This window comes from Colobus angolensis, unplaced genomic scaffold (genome assembly GCF_000951035.1).
Source record: "Colobus angolensis palliatus isolate OR3802 unplaced genomic scaffold, Cang.pa_1.0 Scaffold349, whole genome shotgun sequence".
Lineage (NCBI taxonomy): Eukaryota > Metazoa > Chordata > Mammalia > Primates > Cercopithecidae > Colobus > Colobus angolensis.
The window spans coordinates 1,229,260-1,252,432 of NW_012116810.1; the positions used below are offsets into that span (position 1 = coordinate 1,229,260).

The 23,173-nt window shown below is 40.5% G+C and overlaps 1 protein-coding gene across 1 annotated transcript in view; it reads right to left on the minus strand.

Annotated features, from left to right (window-relative positions):
- MTDH (metadherin) overlaps positions 1-23,173 on the minus strand; it is a 107,885-nt gene that overhangs the window by 75,081 nt on the left and 9,631 nt on the right. Inside the window, exon 2 of the mRNA XM_011952743.1 lies at positions 15,997-16,098. Coding sequence (XP_011808133.1) covers positions 15,997-16,098 — 102 coding nt within the window. The remainder of the gene's footprint in view (positions 1-15,996; positions 16,099-23,173) is intronic.

Genomic DNA, 23,173 nt, shown 5'->3' on the forward strand with positions numbered 1-23,173 from the left:
TGCACTCCAGTCCGGGCGACAGAGCGAGACTCTGCCTCAAAAAAAAAAAAAAAAAAGAAAAAGCTTTGATAAATAATCATTAGATCCACCATTACAACTTTCTAAAACTGCTAAAGATATATACTAAACAATAGATTGACAATTCCTTAGGAAATTATGATGAGTAAGTTCCAAAAATTCTAAGATCTTATCAGGAGTTACTCAAAATATTCAAATAAGCAGTGCCAATACCCAATTGCCAATCAATATATGGAATATATGGTAACTCGCTTAAATACCTAAATATGCCAGATAAAGGGGTCTGCTATCACTCCTGTAACAGTGGGTTAAATAAGCTTGTTATACTTATACTTCTATGGGAAAAAATTGAGCATATACCCCAAAATGTCTATTTATAAATTTTATACACATTCTACTACACTGATAGTGTATACAGTTGTAAAACATAACTATTTTTAGTGATAGCAATATGAATGAACATGCTTTATTCTTTTGAATATCTTCTAAATCCATTCATTTTCATATTTGCTATTAAATATCGTTATATCTGAAAAAGAGGATCAAAATGGAAGACACGATTGGCCATGCTTACTGAAATATGACACTAATTTTTCCATTTAATTCTCCAAGTATGCAAAGGTTTTTGTGAAAATTCAGCCAGTAAATTTTAATCTTTTTTTTTTTTTTTTTGAGACGGAGTCTCGCTCTGTTGCCCAGGCTGGAGTGCAGTGGCCGGATCTCAGCTCACTGCAAGCTCCGCCTCCCGGGTTCACGCCATTCTCCTGCCTCAGCCTCCCGAGTAGCTGGGACTACAGGCGCCCGCCACCTCGCCTGGCTAATTTTTTTTGTATTTTTTAGTAGAGACGGGGTTTCACCGTGTTAGCCAGGATGGTCTTGATCTTGTGACCTCATGATCCGCCCATCTCGGCCTCCCAGAGTGCTGGGATTACAGGCTTGAGCCACTGCACCTGGCATAAATTTTAATCTTTAACATCAACACATTGTTTCTACTTGAATCAGAAAGTTCTACATTTTTTGGTACTTTTCTACTTTATTATTATTATCATTTGTTCTTGTTATTATCAAGGTTGAGATAATTTTTTTTTGTATTTTTAACAAGTGAATTCACTAAAAAGACAAAATTTTACATCTGGTTTATAGTTATCACTTACATAGTTCCATTTAAATTCTCAAAGTAACCCAAGTAAATGTTATTCTCTCCATTTTGTAGATGAGAAAAGGGAGGCACAAGTGATTCCTAACCAACCCCCAAATCACATCATTAGTCAAGTGTCAGAACTGGAACTGGATCCCATGTACTCGTGCTCTAGAATCTGGGCTGTTGGCTATTTTTCTGTTAGAAAATTGCTTCCAAGCTGGGCAGATATGAGGATTTTCACATCTAACATACAAATGCTCTTTAATAACAAAATCATGCAATGATGTAAATTTGTCAGTATACACTCTTCATTGCATGAGCTTCTTCCAACAATTGGCTATTTTCTGATATCTTGTTAAGCAAGCTTTCCTTAACCGTGAAGGGGCAGATTCAGTATAAATTCTCTGCAAAAGTATCTGGTAAGCAGACAATCATTTGTCTTTATAAAAAAGATTCAACAGACTTGGAACACTTCATTTTTCGTAAAAGAAAAATAGGCCAGTCAAGGTTGCTCATACCTGTAATCCCAAAATATTGGGAGGCCAAGGTGGGAGGATTGTTTGAGGCCAGGAGTTTGAGACCAGCCTGGGTGACTAAGCAATTCTGTCTCTCCAACAAAAAAAAAAAAAAAAGAAAGAAAGAAAAAGAAAGAAAATGGTGTAGGGGAGCTACTCAGGAGGCTAAAGGGGAAGGATCTCTTAAGCCCAGAAGTTCCAGGCTGCAGTGAGCCATGACTGCGCCACTGCACTCTAGCCTGGGCAACAGAGTGAAAACCTGTGTCAAAGACAGAAAGGAAAGAAAAGAGAAAGAAAGAAAGAGGAAGAAAGGAGAAAAATGTATGACTCATTTTTAAAAGTTGCTCAGCTTTATCAAAGTATTTTGCTACAATAGAGTCAATGAATCCGCTTTGTAAAATCTTTGCATCATAAAAGATGATTATCACCTTAAGCCTTACTGTAATTTGAAGGTCTTCCAATTTTCAATCTGGCATTAATCTCTTTTGTCGTCCTAGTTTCCTAGAAATAACGTAGTAAATAAATTTCACACATGGTGGTATCTCTTCCTAACTTCCCATTTATTTTTTTGTTTAATTCGAGTCAAAGCCATCCCTCTGTTTAATTCCAGTCAAAGCCATCCCTCCATCAGTGGTTTCTGTTTAGTTTTTCCACAAACATTTAAAAAAGTTAAATAAGTGATTTACTGTTGAGAATATATCTTTGCGGATATCTCTTTAGTTGCTCACAAAAGTGGTTCTTCATGTATTTCATTACTGAAATAGAATCTAACAAGTTCCCCCAAGCTTTAATGTTAGAAACATCTGTACACAATCCCTACCAGGCTGAGTAATTTGCTCTGGTACTAATTTATTTAATATCATTAGCAACGTTTTTATGCGGCATCAAACAGTATATGCTAAGGAATGAATGCATTTCGGTTGGTTGTAATATTGTTTTTCGCTAATTACCACATCAGAAGGAACAAGTGTTTCCCCATAGTACTTCTCTCTCTATTTAAATAAGAAACCCCCAAGAAATGCATCCATTTATAATTAAATTCAGTAAAATTCTGTCATATAGAAGAATGCATAAACGTCTCTAAAAAAACTAGAAATGCCAGTTTTTACATTCTGAATGCTTAGATATCTTGTTAAATTAAAATAGTTTCAGAATATCATTAGCTTAAATTTCAAGGCATGGTATAATTAGCCAAAGTTTTTATTTTAAGTACCAAAAGTAGAAATATACTTTTATTTCAAAACCCCTTCTTGATGATTTCGCTATTTGGACCAACTTATACAACATCCGATTAAATCATCATAACTTAACGGTGATGTGGCTGATAGAGTTCTTACTAGAAATAACAGTGTCCACTTTCTTTTTTTTTTTTTTTTTTTGAGACAGGCTTTCGTTGTCACCTGGGCTGGAGTGCAGCGGTGTGATCAAGGCTCACTGCAGCCTCGACCTCCTGGGCTCAAGTGATCCTCCTATATCGGCTTCCCATATAGCTGGGACTACAGGCATGTGTCATCACACCTGGCTAATTTTTATATTTTCTTTTCTTTTCTTTTTTGAGACAGAGTCTCACTCTGTCGCGCAGGTTGGAGTGCAATGGCACAATCTCAGCTCACTGCAACCTCCACCTCACAGATTCAAGTGATACTCCTGTCTCAGCCTCCCGAGTAGCTGGGACTACAGGCACGTGCCACCAAGCCCAGCTAATTTTTTGTATTTTTTAGTAGAGACAGGGTTTCACCATGTTAGCCAGGATGGTCTCAATCTCCTGACTTTGTGATCTGTCCACCTTGGCCTCCCAAAGTGCTGGGATTACAGACATGAGTCACTGCACCTGGCCAATTTTTGTATTTTTTGTAGAGACAAGGTTTCACCATGTTGCCCAGGCTGGTCTCGAACTCCTAGGCTCAAGCAATCCACCCACCTTGGCCTCCCCCAAAGTGCTGGGATGTGAGCCACCACACCCAGCTGAGTATTTCTAATATTAGCCAACACCCAAACAATAAGTGATATCACTTATTAGAGTGGCAAAAAGTACATGCTGACAGTAAGAGTAGATCTATTCAAACGGCTAACTGCCCCCTTAGCAGATTTTGATGGAGAATTGCAAAGTACAAAGAAAGGCATAGCATACAATTCATGCCAAAAAGACCAATTTAAGAAATATAATTTATTATTTGCATAGTATCAAAACTATCACAAGGGGGATATTGTACAAATTTTAAGTGACACCATCCTTATCACTAAGATACTTTTTGCATGCCAGAGACAAACCATAAATGTAAAAATAAATAAATAAAAAAAACCACTTTCTGTGGCCAGGTGCAGTGGCTCAAGCCAGTAATCCCAGCACTTTGGGAGACAGGTGGGAGGAACACATGCATCCAGGAGTTCAAGAACAGCCTGGGCAATACAGTGAGACCCTGTCTTTACAAAAAATAAAAAAATTAACCAAGCATGGTGGTGCACGCCTGTAGTCCCAGCTACTTGGGTGGCTGAGGTGGGAGGATCACCTGAGCCCATAAGATTGAGGGTGCTGTAAGCCATGATTGCACCACTTCACTTAGCCTGGGCAACAGAGTGAGACTCTGTCTCTTAAAAAAAAAAGATAACCTGTTTGCAAATGCAATTAGCCATTTATACAAGATATGTAGCCAGGTTCTAAATGTAATTCTGTTTTTTTTTTGTAGACAAGGTCTGGCTCTGTTACCTAGGCTGGAGTGCAGTGGCATGATCTTGGCTCATTGCAACCTCTACTTCCTGGGCTTAAGCCATCCTCCCACCTCAACCTGCCAAGGAGCTGGGACTACAGGCATATGCTAATACAACAGGCTAATTTTTGTACTTTTTGAAGAGACAGGGTTTTGCCATGTTGTCCAGGCTGGTTTCAAAATCCTGAGCTCAAGCAATTTGCCCACCTCAGCCTCCCAAGTGCTGGTATTACAGGCTTGAGCCACCTTTGCTTGGCCCTGAATGCAATTTTTGTTTTTTGTTTTTTTTTGTTTTTTGAGACAGTGTCTGGCTCTGTCACCCAGGGTGGAGTGCAGTGGCACGATCTAGGCTCACTGCAACCTCCACCTCCTGGGTTCAAGCGATTCTTGTGCCTCAGCCTCCCGAGTACCTGAGACTACAGGTGCACGCCACCACACTCAGCTAATATTTGTATTTTCAGTAGAGACTGGGTTTCGCCATGTTGGTCAGGCTGGTCGCCAACTCCTGACCTCATGTGATCCACCTGCCTCAGCCTCCCAAAATGCTGGGATTACAGGCATGAGCCACTGTGCCCAGCCCTGAATATAATTCTTATTCAATTTATTAATTCTCTATTCTGGAAGTACTGGTCCCTAAAAATTTGGTGAACTGACATCTTTAATATTTATAGCCCTATAAACATCTAAAGATTTTGGTGGTACGCCAGAAGTGATAAAGGAACAAAAGCATGAATAAAAGGGAATGCTGGCTGGGCACAACAGCTCACACCTGTAATCTCAACAATTTGGGAGGGCGGAGGCGGGTGGATCACTTGAGCCCAGGAGTTCAAGACCAGCCTGGGCAACATGGTGAGATCCTATCTCTACAAAAAAATAAAAAATTAGTCAGGTGTGGTGGTGCATGCCTGTAGTCCCAGCTACTTGGGAAGCTGAGGTTGGAGAATCATTTGAGGCCAGGAGGTCGAGGCTGCAGAGAGCCATGACTGCATCACTGCACTCCAGCCTGGGCGACAGAGCAAGACTCTGTCTCAAAAAAAAAAAAAAAAAAAAGAATGTTGAATATTTTTTACTATGATGTTTTGGTCTGCAGACTACTGACTGGTGTATAAGGTTTTTAATTAACTCAAGGAAAAAAGTGTTTTATTTTCTGAGATTTTTGTTTTTTCTGCTTCCATTGTGTCAATATTCTTTCATCTTTGTAATCGTAACAATGTTTTTAAAAATGTACTTGATGAAATTAAAATTGCTTTAGAGTCAATTTCATCCACTTTCTGGCCAAATATGGCAAGTTCCTATTTTACATTGCTTCACATTTTGGCATTATTTTTCTCACTTGTCCCAAATATATATACAAATTGGGCATGGTTAAATGGGAAAACATGGATTATCCAAGAAGCATACTAGTTATATTTCGCTATTTTGCCTATACCAGCAGTTCTCCATCTTAATAACCTTGTCATACAATATCAGGATGAGAGTGTGAAAACTGTCACAAATCTCCTTAAAACTAGAAAAGTCTGTAATTGATTCCCCCCTTTGGTGAGGTTTAACTTAAAGGAGATTCAGGGTTATTCCACTTGGTACTACTGCTATTTTCCTAAATGGAAGAAGTAGGAGAACTGCAGGTACAGGGAAGTGCCCACAACTTGCACTTTATCTCTATCTCCTTAACCTGTTTATTTTTTTCTCATTTTTGTTCTTTTCAGAGACAGGGTCTCTGTTTTTCAGGCTGGAGTGCAGTGACTTGATTACAGCTTGCTACAGTCCCAAACTCTGGGGCTCAAGTGATCCTCCCACCTCAGCCTCCTGAGTAGCTGGGACTACACGGGCATGCCACCATGCCTCGCTAATTAAAAATTTTTTTTAATTAACTGATTTTTGAGATAGGGTTTCACTCTGTCGACCAGGCTGGAGTGCCATGGTGTGATCTTGGTTCACTGCAACCTCCATCTCTTCAGCTCAAGTAATGCTCCCACCTCAGCCTCCCAAGTAGCTGGGAATACAGGTATGCACCATCATGCCTGGCTATTTTTTTTTGTAGATCTGGGGTTTTGCCACATTGCCCAAGCTGGTCTTGAACTCCTGAGTTCAAGCTATCTGCCTGCCATGGCCTCCCAGAGTGCTGGCATTACAGGTGTGAGCCACTGCACCTGGCCAATTTCTCCCCCCACCCTGAGACAGAGTTTCGCTCTTGTTGCCCAGGCTGGAGTGCAATGGCACAATCTCAGCTCACTGCAACTTCCGCCTCCTGGGTTGAAATGATTCTCCTGCCTCAGCCTCCCAAGTAGCTGGGATTACAGGTGCCAGTCACCACGCCCCACTAATTTTCTGTATTTTTAGTAGAGACGGAGTTTCAGCATGTTGGCCAGGCTGGTCTCGAACTCCTGACCTCAGGTGATCCACCCACCTTGGCCTCGTAAAGTGCTGGGATTACAGGTGTGAACCAATGTGCCTGGCCTAAATTTAAAAAAATTTTTGTACAGCTGGGGTCTCACTATGTTGCCCAGGCTCTGTCTTGAACTTCTGGCCTCAAGAGATCCTCCCTCCTTGACCTCCTGAAGTGCTGGGATTACAGATGTGAGCTACCATGCCTGACCTAATTGTTTTCTTTCATAGCACTTACCACCAGATAGTAGAGAATATGCTTATATTTTTAGTTGTTTTCCCGACTAAGTTTCACGAGAGTAGTGGCTCTTGTTTTATCAACTGTTGTATTTCTAATGCCTACAGTAGTACCTTGCACAGAGAAGATACTCAGTTAATTTAAGAGTAACCAATGAAAGTGCCTAAAATTAGACTGAATTACATATAGCCCTGTCTACCTAACTCTTACTCGGTCCCTCCACTCAATTAAAACCTCTGAGCTATTATCTTTGTATACATGATCCATCATCCAAGTCATTAAATAATTTAAATATGTCTGGTGTGGGCTCATAAGACATGGTACATGGCACAAGCAGCATGGCTAAACTCACAATCTTAAGACATTTACAAGAAACCTCTCTTAAGAACGCCTTTTATCTAGCTTTGAACTTTTCCCCAGATACGGTTCTTACATTCCCGACAAACTAATAAATTAATTCCAGTATGAGGATCCCACTGTCGCCTCAATCTAAGCATGTTTAAAACCAAATTTGCCATTTCACTGTTTTTCAATCCCCTCTTGCCACTTCCTGTGTGAGGTAAAGCCATGGTATAGTGGGAAAATGACTGACTGGGGCAGAAATCCTGGTTCTGGTCTCTGTTCTGCTATTTGCAGTTTAGACAGAAAAGTCTAGAGGGATAAATATGGTTTTCCTGGTATGGTATTCTCTTTTACAGAAAAACAGTTTTGTTTACCTTAAAGGGAACCTTGAAAACTAATGCCTTGGGTGGGAACCCAAGAAATGATGAAGCTATAAATTCTGTGGCACAAGAGAACCCAAAAGGTTAATAGTCCAAGGCTCAGAGAACATATCAAAGCACTCAGATAAAACATTTAAAGACTCCAAAGGACTACAATGGGAGTTTAATAGGTTCAGGAAGGGGGAAAAAAAGAGCCAGACAGTAAATATTTTAGGCTTTGCAGATCATAAGGCCGCTCTGTTGAAATTATCCAACTCCACTGCTATAGTAAAAAACTGTTAATGATAAATAAATAAGAGTGGCTGTGTTCCCATAAAACTTTATTTACAAAAACAGGCAGAGCACTAGATTTGGCCATGGTTTGCCAACCTATGGTTTTAAACTATAGTTTCTAAGATGCATTATGGAAGGAAAATACACATGTATATAAACTCTCTGGGCATGCAGATAATTCTGTTTTGCTAAGAGCTGTTCTAGCTTATACTTGTTTAAACGCATGTTGCTTCAGAATTATTTTGTATTTTACTTTCTAGACACTGATCTCTCCCAGAGGAATTCTCATACCTCTGGGTCACATGATACTCTTTCAGATTTTTAAAATGTATTAAGAATGTCAAAGAGCCATTATTGTTATTATTTGAGATGGGGTCTTGCTCTACCACCCAGACTGGAGGGCAGCGGCATGATCTCGGCTCACTGCAACCTCTGCCTCCTGGGTTCAAGTGATTCTCGTGCCTCAGCCTCCCAAGTAGTTGGGGCTACAGGTACGTACCACCAGGCCCAGGTAATTTTTGTATTTTTAGTAGAGACGGGGTTTCTCCATGTTGGCCAAGCTAGTCTTGAACTCCCACCTTCGCCTCCTAAAGTGTTGGGATTACAGGTCTGAGCCACTGTGCCTGGCCAAGAGCCTTTGTTTATGTGGGTTATATTTATCATATAAATTTAACATATTGTTTAGATACATTAATTTATAACAAAATAATCATAAATTATACGTTATGTAATGATACCTATATCTTTTTCAAAACAAAACATTTTTGCGAGAAGTGTGGCAGATTTTATATTTTGCAAATATCTTTAATGTCTACCTTAAGACAGCTGGATTCACTTATCTGTGTTTGTATTCAATTTACTGTGCCACATTATTTTGACTGAGGCACAGTATGGTTTGGATCTGTGTCCCCACCCAAATCTCATATTGAAATGTTATCCCCCACTGGGCGCTATGGCTCACGCCTGTAATCTCAGCACTTTGGGAGGCCGAGACACGAGGATCACCTGAAGTCAGGAGCTCAAGACTAGCCTGGCCAACATGGTGAAACCCTGTCTCTACTAGAAATACAAAAAAATTAGCCAGGCGTGGTGGTGGGCACCTGTAATCCCAGCTACTCATGAGGCTGAGGCAGGAGAATCGCTTGAACCCAGGCGGTGGAGGTTACAGTGAGCTGAGATCGCACCACTGCACTCCAGCCTGGGCAACAGAGAGAGCTCATGCTTTGCCTTCTGCCATGGGTTGCTCCTAGAGGCCTCCTGAGAAGCAGATGCTGCTATGCTTCCTGTACAGTCTGTGGTACCGCGAGACAACTGAACCCTCTTTTCTTTATAAATTATCCAGTTTCAGGCATTTATTTTTATTTTTATTTTATTTTTTTTGAGATGGAGTCTCACTCTGTCACTATGTTGCCCAGGCTACTCTTGAACTCCTGAGCTCAAAGCAATCCACCTGCCTTGGCCTCCCAGAGTGCTGGGATCACAGGCATACCATTGTATTCTTTACTGCCATCTACTCAACAGTTAAAAAAAAAAATGCTAGTTTCATTTGAGTGTCCTTAATGAAGCAGCAAAAATTATTATTAACTTCATTAAATCTCAATTCTTTTTTTTTTTTTTTTTTGAGGCGGAGTCTCGCTCTGTCGCCCGGACTGGAGTGCAGTGGCCGGATCTCAGCTCACTGCAAGCTCCGCCTCCCGGGTTTACGCCATTCTCCTGCCTCAGCCTCCGAGTAGCTGGGACTACAGGCGCCCGCCACCTCGCCCGGCTAGTTTTTGTATTTTTAGTAGAGACGGGGTTTCACCGTGTTAGCCAGGATGGTCTCGATCTCCTGACCTCGTGATCCGCCCGTCTCGGCCTCCCAAAGTGCTGGGATTACAGGCTTGAGCCACCGCGCCCGGCCAAATCTCAATTCTTAAACACAGGCTTTTTAATTATTCTGTGTGATGAAATGGAATATATGCATAAAGTATGCTACAAAATTAAGATTGATGACTGTCTTGAGGAAAAACACTTATGCAATGGCTTGTGTGCCAAATTACCCACTTACTCATATTACTCCTCTTTGGCTTGAAAGAATGACTGATAGACAAGCCATGATTATTCAGACTTGCGTATTTGCAGACATTTTCTCAAAAATGAACAAGGCTATCTTGTCACTTAAAGGAAGCTGATAGTATTTGTTGCAAATGATAACATGACTTTGTTGGCAAGTGAAAATTAAAAATTTGGAAAATTTGCTGGTGCAGTAGCTCACACCTGTAATTCCATCACTTTGGTAGGCCAAGGCAAAAGGATTGCTTGAGCCCATAAGTTCAAGACCAGCCTGGGCAACATAGCGAGACCCTGTCTCTATATTAAAGAAAAATGGAAAATTTGTGTCTGCTACCATGAGCTTGACAACTTACCAGCACGTAAGGAATTTCTGGTGACGTCAGTTGGTATATTAACAAATGTAATTTTTAAAAATATATGTTGTTTAATGGAATGTTTTAACATTTTGGAAGATCTACAGCCGGGCGTGGTGGCTCATGCCTGTAATCCTAGCACTTTGGGAGGCTGAGGCGGGCAGACCATTTGAGGTCAGGAGTTCGAGACCAGCCTGGCCAACATGGTGAAATCCCATCTCTACTAAAAATACAAAAATTAGCTGGGCGTGATGGTGGGCGCCTGTAATTCCAGCTACTCGGGAGGCTGAGTCAGGAGAATTGCTTGAACCTGGGAGGCAAGCTGTCTCTACAAAAAATTAGCTGGGCACATGGTAGTGTGCATCTGCAGTCCCAGCTACTCGGGAAGATGAGACAGAAGGATTGCTTAAGCCTGGGAGGTTGAGGCTGCAGTGAGCATGACCGCGCCACTGCACTCCAGGCTAGGTAACAGAGTGAGTCTCTTCAAACAAAACAAAATGGCAGGGCGTGGTGGCTCACACCTATAATCCCAGCACTTTGGGAGGCAGAGGCAGATGGATCACCTGAGGTCAGGGGTTCAAGACCAACATGGTGAAACCCTGTCACTACTAAAAATACAAGGTAGTGGCGGGCACCTGTAATTACAGCTACTCAGGAAACTGTGGTAGGAGAATTGCTTGAACCTGGGAGGCGGAGGCTGCAGTGAGTGAGATTGTGCCACTGCATTCCAACCTGGGTGACAGAGTGAGACTGTTTCAAAAACAAACCAAAACAAGAATACAATAAGTGGAAGTTTGATGCCACTGTATTGGTTCATGATAAGGAGCCAGCAGTTTTACCCATTATCGCTTTTGCACCATCAGTGCAAGCATCAACATAGTTAAAAAGGCAAATAATGTCTTAATTATTATGAAAATAGTTTTGCCTTCAGAGACCTAATGAAAGGGTCCCTAGGGTCCCTTTCTAGGGGTTCATTGACCACGCTTCAAAAACTGCTGCCTTAGAGAAATTGAAGGAGCGTTACTTATCAGCTATGTGATCCTGGACAATTCACAAAACTCTTTATTGAGCTATGTAAAAGAAATGATAATGTCCTCAGAGTTGTTCATCAGGATTAAGAGATGTGAAAACGTTTTGTATAAATATTTTGTACACTGTATAGCATCATAAAAATGTAAGACCTTATTAACACTTGCAATAAATGATATCAGGGTTCAGTGGATATCACTGACTTCATCCTAACAATTTGGTGGTGACAGAAGTTCACACATTTTGTTTCCATTGTTTCTCTCACTAGCAATCTTTATATTTCTACATTAAGACCTTTACAATCAGAGACGCAAAACTGATTCATTAATCATCAGTGTTGCTGTCAGTTGAATATATCTAAGTTTTTATCATATGCCTATCCTATCTTGACCAGTCAAACTTGTCTAAGGCTTCCCCTTATGTCTGAATATGTCCATTTGTTTAATCTAAATAATGTCAGGTTGTGTTCATTTGTTTCTCTTCCTTTCTAAAACTTGTCTCCCCATGCCTACTTACTGAAATACCATTCCTATACTTACAGACATTAATTAAGTCAATCTTCTCTGGCTACCTAAGTAGGATAACCTTTCTCCCCTGAACACCCAGCACTTAATGCCTTATATTACTAGGTATCTTCTCTTTGCTTGCCTTTCCTTAACTAGACTGTAATCTGAGGGTAAGTATATCTTACATTTTTATTACCTTTAGCATCTATTAGCACAATGCATTCAGTCTGGCTAATGGTCCTACGTGTACTCTACTAGAGACTAGTTCTAATGAAACACTGACCTTCAAACCCAAATAAAGAACCAGAAAACTACAGCAGTTTAACTTGCTTTATAGACCTAAGATCTTGTCATATACAGTTTCTAGGCAAACTTTTATCTACAAGGCTTACTCAAGTGATACGGCAAGGTAATCAATATCACAGCTTAAGAGTACAACTACTCTACAGACAAAAATTGTACTTCTCAAAGTGCCCAAGATATGGCTCAGAGAGCAAAAACAAAAATATGATAATATATATTAAGATGCATAAGATCTAAGATGTATTTCTTTATAAGGAAAGGTAGGCCGGGTGTGATGGCTCACGCCTGTAATCCCAGCACTTTGGGAGGCCGAGGTGGGTGGATCACCTGAGGTCAGGAGTTCGTGACCAGCCTGGTCAACGTGGTGAAACCCCGTGTCTGCTAAAAATACAAAAAATAGCTGGGTGTGGTGGTACACGCCTGTAATCCCAGCTGCTCAGGAGGCTGAGGCAGGAGAATTGCTTGAGCTGGGAGGCAGAGGTTGCAGTGAGCTGAGATTGTGCCATTGCACTCCAGCCTGGGCAACAAGAGTGACAGAACAAAGAAAGGAAAGAAAGGAAAGGAAGAAAGGCAGGAAAAGAAAGGAAAGGAAAGAAAAGAAAGAAAGAAAGAGAAAGAAAGAAAATAAGTCTAAAAAACACCACCTATTTAAAACACAAAGTGCAATACACACACAGTGCAATACCATAAAAAATTAACTGAGAGTTACCTAGACCTAACCAAGTTAAAAAGCACAAATTCAAAATGCAAAACTGGATGGCAAAAACAGAACACCAGCCATGAGCTGTAGCATTTATTATTATTTGAAAAATTAAATAGCATAGGCAAGAAACCAAAGGTAGAAACTTTGTACCGAAAAAGCAACAGCAACTGAAAGGCGGCACTGTTAAATGACAAAAAGAACTTTTTGGAATCAGAATAAGTTAGGTTCAGATCCTAGTCCAGAAACTGCATCCATTTTTTTTTTTTTGAGATGGAATCTTACCCTCTCGCCCAGGCTGGAGTGCAATGGCACGATCTCAGCTCCCTACAACCTCCCCCTCCTGTGGTTCAAGTGATTCTTCTGCCTCAGCCTCCCAAGTAGCTGGGACTACTTGGGCACATGCCACCATGCCTGGCTAATTTTTGTATTTTCAGCAGAGACGGGGCTTCACCATGTTGACCAGACTGGTCTCAAACTCCGGACCTCAGGTGATTCGCCTGCCTCAGCCTCCCAAAATGCTGGGATTACAGGCTTGAGCCATTGTGCCCGGCCAACTGTATCAAATTAATTAAAACACAAAATTTCTCTAGGCCCTTGAGCCCCTATCTGTAAAATGGGGCTATAACTATCTGCCTGGCAGTTTCTGAGAGCATTAGAAATAATATAAGGCAGCAAAAAGTAAAGACTTTGAATTGAAGTCAGATAGATCTGGGTTAGAACTGACTATACTTTCAATAGCTCAGGTAACCTAAGCCTCAGGTTTCTCATTTGTAAGATGGATATAATACCATCACCTCAGAGCCCTTGTGAAAATAAGGAAATATCTATAAATTATTTTTTAACGACTATAAAGTCTTAAAAGTTATCTAGTAAGTACTCAATAAGCTGTCCCTACTAGGTATGTAAATATATTTATACATACAAACATACCTCACCTTGCATGGTGCCTGCCAGATTATACTTAAGTAAATGTCAACTATTATAATTATTTCCTACCACAAGACATTTCAAAGTAATGATTATAAACTTTAAGCTGTGATTTTATACCCTGTCACATTCAATTTATATAAATTAATCATTAAGAAGTTAATGGTAGTTTCTTAATTATTGCAACTACAAAATTTTCAGGGTAATTCAGGGAGTAGAAACAGGAGTAAGTATACATTATTCACTAATAGAAAGCCCAGAAAAAAGAAGACACTAGGTCGGAGATGTGTAAATCTATATTGGGCATATCAGCGAGTCACTCTATAAACTCACACTCCTTACGTTACATGTTTACTTGTTAACACAAGTCATTACTTTTCTGCCAAACACAAAGTCGGACATAAATTTAATTATTTCCCAAAACTATCCTTCATTTTAAGCCATTCTGCCTGCAGTTGTCTTGGTGGCTAAACCACTTCTTCAAAGACGTTTTGAAATAGGAAGCATTAAGAAACTGTAGCAACCATGTCTTCTTTTTTTTTTTTTTTTTGGGACAGAGTCTCGCTCTGTTGCCCTGGCTGGTGTGCAGTGGCGCAATCCCTGCTCACTGCAAGCTCCGTCTCTCAGATTCAAGCCATTCCCTACCTCAGCCTCCCGAGTAGCTGGGATTACAGGCATGTGCCACCGCACCCAGCTAATTTTTGTATTTTTCGCGGAGACGGGGTTTCATCATGTTGGCCAGGCTAGTCTCGAACTCCGGACCTCAGGTGATCCGCCCACCTCGGGCTCCCAAAGTGCTGGGATTACAGGCATGAGCCACTGCACCCAGCCAGTAGCAACCATTTCATACCACTATTCCAAGAAGCTGGAGTTGCTGCACTGTGGTTCCTAGAAACTACTTACCTATTGGTGACTGTCTCTTTTTTTTTTTCCTGAAAAGGGGCTATGCATAGACAGGATTTTTTTAAAAAGGAGTGAGGGGCGCTGGATGTGGTGCCTCATGCATGTATTCCCAGCACTTTGGGAGGCTGAGGTAGAAGGATCACTTGAGCTTAGAAGTTCAAGACTATGTTGTGTGGGTAACACAGTGAGACCCCTGTCTCTACATTTAAAAAAAAAAAAAAAGGAAAAGGAGGGTAATTCAATGTACAAAACGGAACTGAATGAAAAGTCTTTTTTTCACAGTAGAAGGAACTACTGTTAAGAACTTCTTATTGATTTTGCCTACTTCCAAGCTAGATTAAGTAAAAATGAGTCAGTTCTGACACCAAGCAACTGGAAAATTAATAAAATCCCAGGAATGTACCATTTACATGGTATGATACTTGGAAAATTTCACATCCAAATGAAAGTGCACATCTATATCTTTTTTCTTTTTGAGACAGGGTCTTGGGTGCCCAGGCTGGAGTGGATTAGCACAATCTTGGCTCTCTGAAACCGATTCTCCCACCGCAGCCTGCTGAGTAGCTAGGACTACAGGTGCGTATCACCATGCCTGGCTAATTTTCGTATTTTCTATAATGACAAAGTTTCGCCATGTTGTCCAGGCTGGTCTCAAACTCATGGGCTCAAGCAATCTACCCGCTTCGGCCTACCAAAGTGCTAGGATTACAGGCATGGGCCATAGCACCAGGCCCACATTTTCTTTTGTTAAATGAAGTTAATCTATGCCTAGTAAGCAGACAATTATGTTTCCAACACAACAGAAATCTATTTCAACACTAAACACCACTGAACGATTGTGCTAAGGTTTTCATGCTAGATGTGCCCTATTAACAAAGGTAACACAATTCCACAGTTCTGTTTTTGAATAAAGGGTACATATGTTATGTATCTGGAAACTTACACAAAATGTTCAAGTTGTGAATGAATTGTTTTTGACATAATGAATATTTAGTATTGCCACAGCAATGTTTAAAATATTTGGTGATACAACTTTCCTTTAAAAAAACAAAAACAACTCAGTTAAACTTTTACCACCCATCCACTATGGTTAATTGAGATTTTCAGAGTTTTGTTTAAATGAGGGGTACACATACAATCTTATGAAACAGAAAAGCATCATCCTTTTATGTCATTCTATTAAGAGCCTTGCATACAATTTCATATGCTCCCAAACTTACCTTTTCATTTTTCTTGTCAATCTCTGGTGGCTGCTTTGCTGTTACACTTTGAGGTGTTCGAACAGCTTCACCCTCAGCCACTTCAACAGTCCGCCCATTTGGCTGCACAGGCAACAAAAAGTATCATATTATCAAACTGCTTAGCAGATCGATGCAAAGATTTATACACAGGAAACCATATATACTACAATCAAATTCTACCTCTGTACCTAAATGTAAAAAGTTTTTGTACATCAATGTTATCTAAGAGTTGGTAGATTATTGTTCCTAATGTTTTCACATATATATATGTAACATTCATAAGCAAAATTCTGTACCACAAATTTTCTTATCTCACCAAGGTATCAGTCCCTGTAACAAAAATAATGGAATGGAGACAGTTAAAAGGAGAATGAAACTGTTTGCAATTTGACCACCAATTAACTGTGTAATCTCGGAATATTTCACTCGTCTCTGAGGCTTATAAAGTGACAGGTATGATCTACTCGAAAGTCAGCAAACTTGTTCTGTAAACAGCCAAATAGAAAATATCTTATTTACAAACATAATCAGGCTGTATGGCAAAATAAAGTTCAGAAAAAAAAAAAATTTTACTGATTGTCATCAACAGTCCTCAGCAAAAACAAAACAAAACAGAAACTATTTTAGGTTTTAAGGGCCATATGTCTTTGTTCTTTATTTTTATTTTTTTGGCCCATATGTCTTTGTTGCAACTACATAATTCCTCCATTGTAGCATAAAAGCAGCCATAGATGATACATAAACAAATGAATGTTAGGCAATCTCTAACGGAACCTCTAATTCTGTAATTTCATGGCTCTACTGTTCTGGGAGAAAGCAGCTTTCCAACCCATTTCCACAGCCTAAAAAAGGATACAGAAGCTTTCCTAACATTCCTAAAATAAAATGATAGATAGCACTTAGAGATGCTCATGAGTAGACTCAAGTCTGTGATTTCCAAATCTGGCTTTTAACCAGAATCATTCTTTTTTTACTTTTTTTTTTGAGACGGAGTTTCGCTCTTGTTGCCCAGGCTGGAGTGCAAAGGTGCAATCTCGGCTCACTGCAACCTCTGCCTCCCAGGTTCAAGCAATTCTCCTACCTCAGCCTCCCAAGTAGCTGGGATTACAGGCGCAAGCCACCACGTCCGGCTAATTTTCGTATTTTTAGTAGAGACGGGGTTTCACCATGTTGGTCAGGCTGGTCTTGAACTCCTGACCTCAGGTGATCCACCCACCTCGGCCTCTCAGAGTGCTGGGATTACAAGCGTGAGCCACCGTGCCCAGCCTCTTTTTTTACTTTTTAAATAATAATTTCTGCGCCCCATCACCAGACTGAGAAGTTGGGAGAATGGGGCCTAGGTATCTGTACTCTAACCATCTTTCTGGATCCTACAACATCTTTTCACTTGTGCAGGCCCCTCAAATTCAACACATAAGTCAGTCAATATACTCGTTTCAATGGCTTTATTTTCAGTTCTTGCAGAACACACTTTTACCAGCTACTACTCATTACGGCAGAGCTATACTCAAGAAAACAATACAAAGTGTTCAAAATTTCTATAATATGACTTAACATGCAATTGTTAACAATGATCAGGGCTACAAAGTTGGAAAAGGAGACCATTCATATTCTCAAATCCAATTTGTAGGCTTTACAAAGATCTGTGGCAGAAAATCAAAACAAAAGTTGTCTTTTAGCTGGTTAAATTCCTAATTAACCCAAATTTAATCTGCTGGGTCTGAATCAACTTGTTAAAGTCAGACAGCTAATGCTAAAACCAGGTTTTCTCACTCTTGATTTGGCTATGCTGTCTTGCCACTTCTAATGTTGCCTCTTCTTTTTTTTTTTTGAGACGGAGTCTCGCTCTGTCGCCCAGGTTGGAGTGCAGTGGCGCGATCTCGGCTCACTGCAAGCTCCGCCTCCCGGGTTTACGCCATTCTCCTGCCTCAGCCTCCCGAGTAGCTGGGACTACAGGCGCCCGCCACCTTGCCCGGCTAGATTTTTGTATTTTTTTGGTAGAGACGAGGTTTCACCATGTTGGTCAGGCTGGTCTTGAACTCCTGACCTCGTGATCCACCCATCTCGGCCTCCCAAAGTGCTGGGATTACAGGCTTGAGCCACCGCGCCCGGCCTAATGTTGCCTCTTCTAATCTCTCTTCTGTGTATTTATGTATATGTGGGCAAAGGTAAGAAACCTCCGAATGAAATGCGGACTTAGGGCCGTATCTACGTTAGGAATACAAAACTTGGTTTAATTTTACTTTCTAATATCATCATCTTATTCTTATATGCTACTTTTAGTTCACACTATCTTCTCTGGCCAAACTTGCCTTTTCTGACTTTCCTGTGGCCACACTTTTCCATGTAAGACTTATATCAACTGAACAATCTTGCAGCTTCAATTCCATAGTCTCCCATCTCTTCAACTGGCAACTCACAAAACTTACATCTGCTAAACTTCATTTAACTAATCCCTTCAGGAAACTCTCCATCATAATCACTTATACACCGCCATATACCACCTCCATTTCACTCATTTAAACGACACTGAGTCATTGGGATTTATTTACTAAATACGAGGAAGATTAGAAATTATGCGGTCAAAAACTGTCTTAAAAACTCACCAACAAGTTCAATGCCATTAATTTGAGACCAACTGCAAACGATATTGATGTAGCCTCCCAAATGAAATATGAAACATTCTTTTCTTTCAAACAACACAAAGTCTGAAAGTGACCAACTGCATTCCCATAGATTCAGGAACACTCAGTTCCCATTTCCATAGGCTCTGAAATGATCAGCAAGCCAAAGGTGCTCACACATTCCTATCTGTGCCAATTTTAGTTCCTTCCTTGCAACATCAACCCACATAATAGCTCTAACCGCAGCTGTTCTCTCTGACCTGTGTAGCTCTCCCAATTTTGTACTAAACTCTTAGAATTTATATAGCTTTCATCATTACTGGGATTCCAAAAGTCATCAGCAACTTCCCACACATGCCTGATGCCATGAAACAATAAGCCTCCTATCCCAAAAGTAAAGTCAATGTAATTCTTGGGTTGCTGGAAAAAAAGAATACACTAAGGTGGTTCTCCTTTATACAGGAGAACCAATGTGTCCTTTTATTTTGCCAACAGCTGGTTGAGAAGGCCCTGCCCTGGAAAATCACTAATCATATTTAAATTAGCAAATCCCTAAATGGGAGCATATTATATACCTCTACTTACATGAATAGTAACTAATTACAAACCTAAACTTCAAATCCAATGTGTCTACCCTTGTGATTGTCAATATGGGTTTTATATAAAAGTACTGTTGGTCAGGTGCAGTGGCTGATGGCTATAATTCTGGCACTTCTGGAGACCAAGGCAAGAGGATCAGCAAGAGCCCAGAAGTTTGAGATCAGCCTAGGTAACACAGAGACTCTTTCCCTACAAAAAATAATTTAAAAAATTAGCCGGGTGTGGTGGCATGCCCCCGTAGTCCCAGCTACTCAGGGGACTGAGATGGGAGGATCACTTCAGCCTGGCAGGTCAAGGCTGCAGTAAGCTATGACTGAACCATGGCACTCTAGCCTGGGCAACAAAGTGAGACCCTGTGGCGTTGGTGGTATAGTGGTTAGCATAGCTGCCTTCCAAAGTGAGACCCTGTCTCAACAAAAGAAAAGAAAAAAAAAGTAGTTTTCTCTGATCATGGAACTTTTATATGGTGGCTTTCTATAGATTAGCAATTACATGGGCCTCTCATTGTACCCCAGTTTAAAATTCTCTCAAGAACTTTAAGGTCTTCCCCACCAGAGCCAATCAAAGTTAATTTCATATATAGCTTACAATCTTATGTTTTAAGTTAGACTAAAGATGTCTTTCAAACTTGTTGAAAATCAACCAGTAACAGAAAAATGATAGAATCATCTTTTTAGATGGATAAACTCCTTGTAGACATCACCATGTTTATCTTATTGTTATAATTTTCTTCGACCCCCCACACCTGGATCTTTCTTTTTTCAAAATGCATGCATGAAAGAACAGTTTCATACATGAAAGAGCCAGTATGTGCTGGCAGGGGTGGTAGTAAACCGGAATGAGGATATCTATATATAACAGGAAAATGCAATGGAAGAGGGGCCACATAGCAGAAGAGAAGGAACTTATTTCATGGTTCTTGATTTCAAGGAAATAAAATTGTTCATGCTAGTCAATCCTCAATTTATCAATTTTATACAATTCCATAAATTTTTTTTTTTTTTTGAGACAGAGTCTTGCTCTGTCGCCCAGGATGGAGTGTAGTGGCATGACCTTGGCTCACTGCAGCCTCTACCTCCCGGGTTCAAGTGATTCCCAGGTCTCAGCATTAGGCACATGCCATCATGCTTGGCTAATTTTTGTATTTCTAGTAGAGAGCAGATTCTGCCATGCTGCCCAGGTTGGTCTAGAACTCCTGGCCTCAAGTGACCTGCCTGTCCCAGCCTCCCAAAGTGCTGGGATTACAGGTGTGAGCCACCGCACCTGGCCTCAATTCCTGGTACTCAAGTACCAGGCATTAGGCTAAGGACTGTAGGAACAAGGATGTATGAAAAGAGTTTCTGCCTCAAGGAGTTTTAAAGTTCTGAATAAGAAGTATGCTTAACAGGCCGGGTGCAGTGGCTCACGCCTGTAATCCCAGCACTTTGGGAGGCCAAGGCGGGCGGATCACGAGGTCAAGAGATCGAGACCATCCTGGCCAACATGGTGAAACCCCGTCTCTACTAAAAATACAAAAATTAGCTGAGTGTGGTGGTACACGCCTGTAGTCCCAGACTCGGGAGGCTGAGGCAGGAGAATCACTTGAACCTGGGATGCTGAGGTTGCAGTGAGCTGAGATCGTGCCACTATACTACAGCCTGGCGACAGAACGAGTCTCCGTCTCAAAAAAAAAAAAAAAAAGTATGCTTAATAACAGATTTCATTTCAGCACTCTTCACTTGTTAAAACTGATTCCAACTTGCAAAAGAACCTGTATCTGAGGTAAACATATGTAAGGTTTAACACTGACTTCTAAAATGAAATCACATAGAACCCTTAGTTATATAAACTATATTTCTAGCCACAACATGTAAAGATGATTATTCAAATGACCTAGACACTTCTTAGGTTTAGAAACTAGAAGGGCAGGCTACCAATTTCCCCCAAAAAATGGAATATGAGAAGACCATGGGCTTTGGAGTTTGACAAACCTGGGATTAAGGCTTCCATATTTAATCACTGATTTTAAGCATTTTCCTTGACTTAACCCTTGATTTCATCATTTGTAAATATGAGAAAAATACGTATTTTGCCTTACAAATTTCTTGTTAGAATTACACCAAATGACAAAGCATGGGAAAGCATACTTCTCCAGAAACAGCTTTTCCCTTCTTTTTAAAATTTTTCTTAAATTTTTGGTAGAGATGAGGTCTTGCTATATTGCCCAGGCTGGTCTTGAACTCCTGGGCTCAAGCAATCCTCCCAGTTTGGCCTCCCCAAGTGCTAGGATTACAGATATAAGCCACTGCACCTGGCCCATCTTCTGTTCTAATATCCTTTTCTCTCCAAAGCTATGATGGCCTATGTTCTTTATTCCCACGTTCAAGCATTTAGGCCATTTTTTATATTAACAAGCTCAGATAAATGTTAAGTCCTGGTGGTCAAAAGGGCCTGGACAGGCATCCATCAGGTCCAATGCTCCAGATGCAAATTCTTTTGGGAAGTTAATGGATTAAAAATAATAAGCAAATATATCATCTCGGCTTAAAATAGTTCAGGCTTGCTCTAGAGGCAGCATTGTAATGCTATCTTTCTTTTTAAAAAGCTGCTGTTTTCTAAGAAAATTACATAATATTCACTCAGTAGCGTGATATGTAGAACCCTAACACTTTGAAACAAAGACAAGTAAGGCTCAATGCCTGCACTCAAGCTTAGAACCTAGTAAAGGAAGACAGGTATACAATAACATATAGTAAAGTACAAAACAAAAGGTATACTCTCCCTCACACTCTCAAGAGTATAGGTTTTGAAAGCAAGCTGAGAGACCAGGATAGAGATCCCAAATGTGTTTCACCCTGGACAAACACTGGAAAGTCTTTTTTTTTTTTTTTGGAGACAGGGTCTGGCTCCGTTACCCAGGCTGGAGTGCAGTAGTATGTGATCTCGGCTGGGCTCACTGCGACCTCCGCCTCCCATGCTCAAGCCATCTTCCCACCTCAGCCTCCCAAGTAGCTGGGACTATAGGAGCACACTACCATGCCCAGTTAACTTCTTGTACAGACAGGGTTTTGCCATGTTGCCCAGGCTAGTGTCAAACTCCTGAGCTCAAGCAATCCGCCTGCCTTGGCCTCCTAAAATGCTGAGATAACGGGTGTGAGCAACTGTGTGTGGCCAGAATCTCAATTTTACTGGCTAAAAGTGATACTGAGCATACAGGAGGCATAGTATATATATATTATACTCATCATAAAAACGGTAAGAGGCAAGAGACCATTAAGACAAATACCTAATGCATGCGGGGCTTAAAACCTAGATGACAGGTTGATGGGTGCAGCAAATCACCATGGCATATGTACACCTATGTAACAAACCTGCACATTCCACACATGTATCCCAGAACTTAAAGTATAATTAAAAAAAAAAAGATAAAAGGCACGAAATTAGGAAATTCAGAAGAGGCATCATTGTAGCTGATAGGTTAGACTATAAGACAGTCTAACAATAATAATTTCCAAGTACTTCCTAGACACATTACATGCATTATCTCATTTAATGGACAAGACCTAGTTTGGTAAGTTTGTTTTAGTTGTGAAACGTTCTTACACAATTCAAGATGGAACAATTTCTTGTCAGTTTGTTTGAAAGTAAAAACTTTTTCCCTGCCAAATGTTATGCACATATCAGCTACATAAACTAAACATACACATAAACCATAGCTTTAGACACAGTTCAATCCCAATTTCAAACTCTTAATAACTGAGAGAACAATCTTACAAATATAACCTATGGTTCAAATTTGCAAAACCTCACAATATACTGAGATATTTCCTTTAGTGGTAAAGATCCTTGTGCTTTCTAAACAGCCAAAATTTCAACTCAGGATTTCAAACTGTCTCCTTGTTGACTGAAGCAGGGATGCTCAGGGTTACCTTTATGAGATGACGGGGAGATGA